General features: G+C 36.6%; 1 protein-coding gene across 1 annotated transcript; it reads right to left on the bottom strand.

The window, feature by feature from the left end:
* Positions 1–225: 225 nt before the first annotated feature.
* Positions 226–9,563, bottom strand: LOC103582289 (thioredoxin domain-containing protein 16-like). Its single transcript, XM_008563931.1, has 5 exons — positions 9,295–9,563; positions 8,219–8,301; positions 3,300–3,373; positions 2,346–2,420; positions 226–937 (listed from the first exon to the last, which is right to left on the bottom strand). Exons 1-5 carry the CDS (start codon positions 9,458–9,460, stop codon positions 898–900), a joined length of 438 nt encoding a protein of 145 aa, XP_008562153.1. The 5' UTR covers positions 9,461–9,563; the 3' UTR covers positions 226–897.
* Between the last annotated feature and the right edge of the window lie 594 nt (positions 9,564–10,157).

Below are 10,157 nucleotides of genomic sequence, written 5' to 3'. Positions count from 1 at the left end.
TACAGGATATCATACAGCACTGGAAATGTGTCATTAGATATTTGTCAAAATTTATAGAATGCACAACATGAAGAGTGAACTCCAATATAAACTATGCACTTTAGTTAATAATAATGTGTCAATATTAGTTCATCAATTATAACAACTGTACCACACTAATGCAAAATGTTAATAATAGGGAAGACCATGTACAGATGAGAAAAGAGACATATGGGAATTGTCTCTATTATCTGCTCAATTTTCTGTAAATTTTACAATATTCTGTAAGTTTAAAAATGCTCTAATAAACAAATCAATTATCAACTGAAATCAGTGAACTCCTTTATAACAATGGCATAAGGGAGACCATAGTACAACTTAAAATCCAGAAGTCAAAAAGAAAAGATAAATTTGATCACATAATTTTTAAAACTACAGAATAGGGAAATTCAAAAGATAAATAACAAACTTAGGGAAAAAATCTGCACATCGTGTTTCCTTTATATGAAGAGCGCGCCTAGAAATCAAGAATAAAATTTAAAACACAATAGAAAAATGGGAAAAAGATATCAAGCAACAATTCAATCATATTTCTATGAAGAGTATGCAACTACAAAAAAGTACCAGAGAGAGAAAGAATATGCTCACCAGGCTCTGGGCATTTCAAACTGATGGTTTTCCCACACGAAAATAGGATGATAGATTGAAAGGCATTTTTCTTCCGCAGGGCAATTTGCAAGGTACAGATATGATATGGCATACTATTTGGTACAGTTCTTTAACTTAGTTCTTCAGCACTGGATTTGGTGTCAAACTTGGATTCACACTTTATGGAAAGACAATCTTGGTACCCTCCTATCCCTCAAAGAATCTTCTTTCTCTGTTTCTTCACCCTCGTTTCTGGGGCGATGATAGTCATCAGGTGTCCATTGGAAAAACAGCATGACTAGTGAGCTTTCTGAGAACAAATATCATATCTATTACTTGGACTTTTTGCTAAGCTTCATATGATCTCCACCATCAATATCGCCACCCCTCCTTGGTCCCAGGGAAGGGATTCCAAGGCAGCCCAATAGCTCTTTGGAAAAAGGCCATCTTTCACTCATTATAGTTGGCTTCATAGTCTACAGGCCTCAGGGCTCATGGTTGTCAGGAATTTCTAAAGACTTTATGTTAATATACTATTAAGACTGGAACATTTGAAAGTGTCCATTTGTAAAGTGATAACCACAACTTTTCACTGATAAGTTTAAATTTCCTGTAATTTAATTTTCCCCAATTTTTGTGAGAATTAGGTAGGAAAGGAGAAGGAAGAGGGGAGCCAATCGGAAAAGAAGATAGTCAATGTCAGCAAACATCTTTGTGGATAACAGGCTTACAATGTTAAATTGGAAAAGCCCATGTAAACTCCTGTCCTTAACAAATCATTATTTTCTAGTTCTGTCACCAAAGAGAATCCCAGACTTCATTCACAGGTAGATTGCAGGAATGGACCACAGACAGACCTAAATCCCAGGCTAAAGATTGCATGCCAGGGAACTTAAACTTAGATTCTCTCTCTCTCTCAGTAAACACTCAAGTATGTACTAGAACCATAAGAACTCTGTCTGTACTTACTTTGCAGACACAGAGCTATAAATTCCAGGAAAAAAATCAGGCTGGGTTATGAAGGAAGCCTGGTTCTTTAAAAATCCCAGTGAGAATAGCAAAGATTAACTTCTTACCTGATGCTACGGTATGAATGTTTACGTCCCCCCGAAATTCATATGTTGAAATTCTACTCCCCAAAGTGACAGTATTAGGAAGTGGGGCCTTTAGGAGATGAGTAGGGCCTGAGGGCAGAGCTCTTGTGAATGAGGTTAGTGCCCTTTCGTAAGAGACCCCAGAGAGCTCGCCCTTTCCACCACACAAGGAGACAGAGCAAAGATGACCATCTATAAACCAGGGGCTCTCGCCTGACACCAAATCTACAGACACCTCAACTTTGAACTTCCCAGCCTCCAGGACTGTGAGAAATAAACTTATATTATTTATAAGCAACCCTGTCTATGGTATTTTGTTATAGCAGCCCGAACAGACTAAGACATCTGGTGAAATCCTCACTCCACCAGTAGAATCATAAGAAATTGTGTGACCATGTGGTCTTGTTGAGTCATCTACTTTTATACAAAGTATCTACATGTATCCTTTACCATTAAATAAATTTTAGATCCTCAGTGTGAGAAGACAGACCAACATTTGTGTGAAATTGGTGCCTATATATGTAATGTTAAAACCCTAAAATATTTTAATGGATTGTGGTTGTATAAAGTGAAATCAATAAATATGTAACAATAAATAAGTGAATGGGTAACTCCTGTACTTACAAGAGAACATGAGCAACGATGGCATTCACATCAAACAAGGCATCAGTAGGGAATTCTCTGAGCAATATGTTGCCCCTATAAAAAGTTTAAAAACACGTTACAGAAATATTTCCCTAGAATCCAAGTTACCTAATATATCTGCTTAATACAGTAGGTTATAAGTTCTTTGATGTTAGAACTTGATGTTAATATAGGTTATAAGTTCTTTGATAATGTGTCTTAACCTTGCATCCTGTGTATATACCAGAGTGCTGGCTCATAAGACACTCTCAAATATCTACTGAATATACACCCAATAAATATGTTGACTTTGAAAGTTTAGGCTCCGTCCCTGGAAAAAGACTGGAAAAAAACATAAGTCCAAATAAGACTTCCTACCAACCTCCCCAACATACACACACAGATTCCCCAAATCGAGCTGGGAAGGAGATGAGTAGGAGAGAGAAAGAAGTGTCCTCCACAGTAGATCCCTGAGGAAACAGGATCTTTCCCCACTTCCTAAGCCAAATCCCAAGGGTTTAAGAAAAGGATTTAAGAATCCTCAGACAGATTAGCAGACCCAAGTGCAGAAGAATCTGTAACCTGGACATTGGCAGATCCCTCAAAAATAAAATACATTTATTTCACACCTGAATATGGACCTGACATATCTACTCAGAATACTACATTTGCTAAACGCTTATTTAACAGGCATTTGTAGTAAGAGTTTACATAAGAGTCTCTCTTAATATTCAAAACAACCCTATGAGGTATGTATTATTCCCCTCATTTTATAAATTAGAAAGCTAAAGTGCAGAGAGGTTCGGTAACAAATCCATTATTTGGACTTTCTGCTAAGCTTCATATGATCCCCACTACATACAACTTTATTCTGGCTTACTGATACTTTATATACTTGAATATTCTGGGAGCATAGCTTTAAATTTGTCCATCACACTCAAAAAAATAGTTTACCTGAATAAATATGCTTTCATCAAATCCTTTTCTTTTCCACAGTATCTTGATGTATCTTCTTTGACACAATTAACCTTTAAAAGATTACATTTAAGGCATAGAGTATATATCAAAAGGTCATGTTTCTTGATTAAGAAAACAAGAAGGAAAATTAAGCATTATAGCTAGTTTATAGGTCAAAATTGTTTTACTTTTTTTCTAATTTGTATGCTATAATTGTTCATTTATTCAAGTGTGTGATGTAACCCAGAGAAAAGAACTATATCTTCACCTAATAGTATATTTAATTAAACATAACAGTTTACATTTAATTCTATCTTTTGGAACAAGTAGGGGGTAACCAGGTAGAAAAGGAAGGACACAGTGAATGCAAGATAGAAAAGCATGAGCAAAAGCCAGGAAACATGAAAGTGAATGGAAAGTTGGAACCATGAAAGCATCTTAGCAGCTGGAACACAGGTACGGCAGATACTGCTGGTTTCCTAACCCAAAATCCATCCTCCCTTTTTATTAACAGAACTTTGCTAAAAGTAAGTGTCCTCACTAAAAGAATTTTCCAGACCTTCCCAACAGGTAGGGATGGCCAAATGGTATTAGGAGAAGTCATTAAGACATCTGGTAAGGGCCGGCCCGGTGGCGCACTGCTACAGTGCGCCGCTTGGGAGCGTGGCGGCACGCTCCCGCCGAGGGTTCAGATCCCACATACAGACCGGTTCCCGCTCACTGGCTGAGCGAGGTGCGGGCGCAACACCGAGGGTTGTGATCCCGTTGCTGGTCCCGGTCCGGTACGGGCGCGACACTGAGGGTTGCGATCCGTTGCCAGACATGAAAAAAGACCAAAAAAAAAAAAAAAAAAAAGACATCTGGTAAAATCCTCACTCCTAGGACTGGAATTCCTAGAAGGCTCTTAAAAGGGGGCTGACTTATACTACTGCACTTCTCACTTCTCAACAAAAATAGACAAGATAGCTAAAGTACCAGCAGCAATCATGGACCATAATGCATCTTTACAGAGGAAACCTCTTGCTAAGGATGGTGCAATAGAAAGAATGAACCTGAGTCCCTGATGATGTTAGAGCAGCCATACCGGATCTGGACAGCTTATAATCCAGACCCTATGTGAAAAAAATACTACGACAATCCTGGCAGCAACATAAAGTTAAAACAGAAGGCAAAAGAGCACAAAGATAGGGAGGTAGGTTAAAAGAGTATCACATTAGAATAGGTCAAAGTTTCCTGGGAACTGAAGTAAAGCTGAAAAGGACAGAGGAGATTCAAGAGACTTTTCACAAACACAATAAGTAAAACTAAGGAGAAGACTGAATGTGTACATGCAGCATGGGATAGAAGGGGAGAGGAAAGAGAAAAAGAGAATTAAGGGGTTTCTAGATGGGACAAATGAGTAGCCACCAACATAACTTGCAAAGGCTGGAAGAAGAACAGTTGTTTTATTTTCAATTTGGAAAGGTTTTTGTTTATTTTAAGATGGGTTGTTTTGGCTGTTCATATTAAGTTTAATAGAGTTTGAGGAAGCAGAATGAAAATTAGGGAAGCTACATTTGTTTAAAAACCTACAAAAGGGGAACTGACACTTAGAAAAGAATAGGGAATAGAGAATTAGAATTAAAAGTCAACGGAAAGGGCCGGCCTGGTGGCGCACTGGAGAGTGCGCGGGCGCTCCCGCCCAGGGTTTGGATCCCATGTGGAGACCAGTTCCCGCTCACTGGCTGAGCGCGGTGCGGGCGTGACACCGAGGGTTGCAATCCCGTTGCAGGTCCCCAGTGCGGGCGTGACACCGAGGGTTGCAATCCCGTTGCAGGTCCCCAGTGCGGGCGTGACACCGAGGGTTGCAATCCCGTTGCAGGTCCCCAGTGCGGGCGTGACACCGAGGGTTGCAATCCCGTTGCAGGTCCCCAGTGCGGGCGTGACACCGAGGGTTGCAATCCCGTTGCAGGTCCCCAGTGCGGGCGTGACACCGAGGGTTGCAATCCCGTTGCAGGTCCCCAGTGCGGGCGTGACACCGAGGGTTGCAATCCCGTTGCAGGTCCCCAGTGCGGGCGTGACACCGAGGGTTGCAATCCCGTTGCAGGTCCCCAGTGCGGGCGTGACACCGAGGGTTGCAATCCCGTTGCAGGTCCCCAGTGCGGGCGTGACACCGAGTGTTGCGATCCCGTTACCAGTCAGTAAAAAAGACAAAAAGGGAAAAAAAAAAAAAAAAAAAAAAGTCAATGGAAAGACATAACAAAAAAGTGAGTTTTAGTGTATGTAATTTTAAAAAATTTTGTTTAAAAGTCAGAGCACAGGGATGGTTGACACTATGACAATTGATCTGTCCATTCATTCACCCATTCAACAGGTATTTGAACACCTACCATATGTCAGTCATTGTTCTAGCTATTGGAGGTATAAAATTCCAAATAAAAATCTTTACCTTTAGAACTTACATTCTAAAAGTGGAGACAATTTAAAAACTAATTAATATGCAATATTAAATGCTATAAATAAAGAAAATTGTAAGGGGATAGCATGTGACAGGGCATTTTAGATAGGTAAACAAGGAAGGCTTCTCTGAGGAGGTAACATTTGCACAAACTGAAGTAATGGAGTGATGCATACAAATATATAAATACATGGAAGAGATAAGTTCTAAGCAGATGTGGGAACACCTACAAAGGCCCTGTAGTAATAGCACCTAGAAACTGTAACATAAGCAATTATAAAGACTGGAAAGAATAGAAAATAAAAAATTCTTCAATGACCTTAAGGCATTGGTCCAAGTAACAAAAAGATGACTAGTATGTATTAGGAACAAAGAGAGCAAGGTAAAGGAACAGAAAATGAGATCAGAGATGAAGCCAACGTCCACAATACTCGGGAGTTTGGATTTTATCATAACTGTGATGGGAAGCCTTTCTGAGCAGGGAAGTAATGTGCTCTGACACATCTGACCACATATGAAAAAGAGTTTGCAGTGGAACAAGAGTGAAAGGAGAAAGGCCAATTATTAGGAGGCTAATGTGGTTTCCCGGATGAGAAGTGATGACAAAGAGAAGTGAAAGTTAAAGTATACAAAGTGATCAGATTTGAAAAGTTTTGATAGGGAAAGCAGTAGATGGATTGGTCATAAGAAAAAGAAAAGCCAAGGATGACAAAAGCATTTTGTTTTACAATCCACTTTGATAAAGTAATGCAGCTATACCAGGTTTCTCTTGGTTATCACTTGCATGACATTTTCTTGATTCATTTACTTTGAAGATTTCTGAAGCCTTTACTTTTGATGCATTTCTAAATAGCATACAGTCAGATTTGGTTATTGTATCCAGCTTGACACTCTTTGTCTTAAATGGAACATTTATTCATATTTTAGTGATTTCGTCATCCACCTTTGCCTCCTGCAATCTTAACTCTTGAAGACAATCTCAAATGCTACTTTTTGTGGTCTTTTCCCATATAATTTGTGACTTTCCACCTCAACAATCAGATATAGGCTTTTTTCCTTTAAACCTCTACAGCACTTTCTCTCTTATTACAATGATCAGGTTCTGCTAGTTATTAAAATGATATGTGAATGTGTTTTATCCCCCCTATTTAGGATATAAACTCTCCAAAGAAAAGCACTGTGTCTTAGTCATCTTTCTATTCAAAAGAAGACTAAATACAGTAAGTCCATTTCAATCTCATAAACATTTACTGAGTATCTACTATCTGCCAGGGACTGAGCTTGTTCTCAACATGGGTCTGTTTAATTCACCACAGTCTTCTCTCCAGATAGCTCAGTGTCCTCAAAGTGTAAAACCAAGAGTTTAAGTTATGTTAGTTCATAAAGGCCTGGGCACAAACCTTAATACTTTACTCCAGTAATGAGATACACAGTTACTAATTACTTGTTAACTAATTACTAGATAAACAGCATGATTATACCTTTTGAGTTTCTTACCAACCTATGATTTCGTTTCTAAATTTCAGCTTAAAATTTTATTCAAAGCTCCTTGGTTATGAGTGCCATTACACCTAGAATGTAACCAGTTGTTCAAAGCTAACTGAGACTTCCATACATATAGAACTGACACATTAAAAAATAGGTTTTGATTTAAGGTAGATCGCCAAGGTTAGTTAATCTTTTTATGCTTTCTGCCCTGGGAACTCCAGCTGCAGAGACCAAGAGGGACAACAGCCATCTCTTGGAAAAGAAAGGCTAATGAACTAAGAAAGAATAAATGTACACAGAAAGTCAGGTAGACATTAATTTGAAAGAATTTAATACCATTAGATTATTTCTCATTCAGTTTTCTGATGTACAAATTCTAAGTTTAACTTAAATGAAAGGTTTATGTAGCTATCTAATCCATGATGCATGCGGAGATTTTCCATAATATTCCATGGCAAGTTTAAACATTTTTTGAGAAAAAAAATTAAACATGTAATTTCAAGTTGAGTTTTCTTAACTTTCCTCTAAAGATAAATGTGAGAAACTGTAACATAAGCAGTTATAAAAGACTTGGAAGAATAGAAAAAAAATTCTTCAATTACCTCAGTTTGTGCTAATAGAAATTTAGTAAATAGTTAAATTGTGGCTCTCCATTATGATATATTCATTAGGCAAAAAAAAGAAAAAAACCTTACTATCAGTTTGAAAAATGACACCATAGCCCCAATAGAATGGTTTATGAAATAAAGTTAAATTCTAAGCTAAAGAATTGTAAACAGTTTTTTTTTCCTCTATACATACTGTTGTATTATACAATAATCTGAAACTACTTTCTGTGCTTCTGTTTATTCTTATGAAAAAAAAGGGAGAAAAACTATTTTTCCAGTTCTGAAAAAGATGTGAAACAAAAGTATTTTAGATACACAGTCTTAAGCCATACAGTTGTAAAATGTTTATCACTAATACTTTTCTAACATAAACGTCTTTCTACCTTTGCAACTGAAATTCCATAGTCCTGGAGAGGTCTAACAGCTTCATTTAGTTCTTCAAGAAACATAGAAGTACTTGGAGAATCTAAAATAAAAAATGTTTTATGAAGGTTGATGAATTGCCCCTTAAAAGAGATGAATTTTCAAAATTAAAGCCAAAATCTACAAACACAAAACAAATATATTTATTTGTCCAACTAGCTGCAACAACAAATAGTTAAGTTACTAAACACACCTAGTTACATATTTTCATACCCTTATTTTCCTATTGCCTCATTACTCTTATTTCTGTTTTTATCATGATATATTTAACCTTGTAAGTTACCTTAAAACCTTCCTAAAACAGGAATATGATAAATAAATGTTTAATTTACACCTAATATTTGGCATTATTATCCCAAGTTTAATACCATATACACAATACACACATACACAAAACTTTCAAAATGAGTTTAAAATACCATTTTCAAATCACGACTATAATAAGGGAGCAAAATAGAAATGTTGATTCCCTTCACTTACTAGTTCCAATAGAATTTTTGATGCATGAAGACTAAATGATACCATTACAATTATTATCTATGTTCAGTAGTTATATTAGTTAACTCAGTGTAACTAATAATAACTAAAGCAGAACATTACACTAAAGCATTACTAATACTACATTAAAAGTTTTTAAAAACATAAAAAATATTTACATGCTAAAAATATGAGAAAGTATAGTTACAGTAATGACTAGATGAAATTCAGATGTTATATTAGTAGCTAACTCTTATTTAGTGTATACTATGGACTAGGCATATGAGCAAATTCATTTAATCCTCAGAACAAACTTACAAATCAAGTACTATTTTCTCATAATAGAAGACAAAAGCAATGCATAGAGAAGCTACATGACTTCACCAAGGTCACACTACAGGCCAAGTGGCAGAATCTGGATCCAAACCCAGGCAGGAATATTATAGTAACATCTTTACGACACATATTATTAATCCTGACAGTAAGTTCCAACTGAGCATATGATTAAACAGCACTACAAACAACACAAGAATCATATCAGAAATTTAAAAATACTTACCAGCTCGACAAAAATAAGCTAAAGAAGCTTTTCCTGGTTGCAATGTATTGAAATATTTCTGAGGACTCAGTTCTGGTAGAGAGGCTACTGTTGACTTGTAAAAAATGCCCATCATGATAAAAGAGATCCAAACTCTAAATACATTGAAGCTGGAAGACATCATCATCTGTAGTGGTATATGAGCGGATTTTGTCTGTTTTTTTTTCACTGCTGTGTTCTGTTGCCTAGGACATTACCTAGGTATTCCACAAAGTTTTGTTGAATGAATTTGTTAAGTGAATGAAGTAAAATCTACAAAAAGAAAAAGTTAAGTCATTACTTACATTATTTGGTTTTGCTAGTACTTTACTATTTTTCTCCTAGCAAAAATTTGAGAGGGGATGATATATAATGACACTGATTTAATAATCATATTGATTTCTGATATCTGCAGAAGATATCAAAGATATATGGAAAATGCTTAAGTAAGCATCTTAAGTTTCATAGATAGTTACAAGAGTATGTTGAGCTAATTGTCATTTTCAAGGTTTCTGAAATTAATTTTCAAACATTAACCAATCCATTTATTTTATTTAATTTTATTTTGTCAATATACAATGTGGTTGGTTATTGTGGCCCATTACCGAAGCCTCCCTTCCCTCTCCCTCTCCCCCCTCCCTCCCAACAACCTCATATCTGTTCGCTTGTCATAACAACTTCAAGGAATTGTTAATCCATTTTTTTTTAACTGGGCATTTTATCTTTCTTGACCTCCAGTTGATTTACAATAAATACTCAATAGTTATTTAATACCATTAACATGGGAGTGAGACATCCAAAATATGCCTACTGTCTTTTTAGTTTAAACCCCCTACAATATACCT

This window comes from Galeopterus variegatus, unplaced genomic scaffold (genome assembly GCF_000696425.1).
Source record: "Galeopterus variegatus unplaced genomic scaffold, G_variegatus-3.0.2 Scaffold15562, whole genome shotgun sequence".
Classification (NCBI taxonomy): Eukaryota; Metazoa; Chordata; class Mammalia; order Dermoptera; family Cynocephalidae; genus Galeopterus; species Galeopterus variegatus.
The sequence above is the reverse complement of the archived record's forward strand: the minus strand, read 5'-3'. Positions and strand labels throughout refer to the sequence as shown.

What these genes read in the sequence shown, in the direction of transcription:
- LOC103582289 (XM_008563931.1), bottom strand. Translation starts at nt 9,460, where the DNA reads ATGATGATGTCTTCCAGCTTCAATGTATTTAGAGTTTGGATCTCTTTT. An exon ending in ATGGAATTTCAGTTGCAAAG is followed by an intron (nt 3,374 to 8,218) that starts GTAGAAAGACGT and finishes AATCTTTTAAAG; the next exon opens with GTTAATTGTGTCAAAGAAGA. An exon ending in ATGAAAGCATATTTATTCAG is followed by an intron (nt 2,421 to 3,299) that starts GTAAACTATTTT and finishes AACTTTTTATAG; the next exon opens with GGGCAACATATTGCTCAGAG.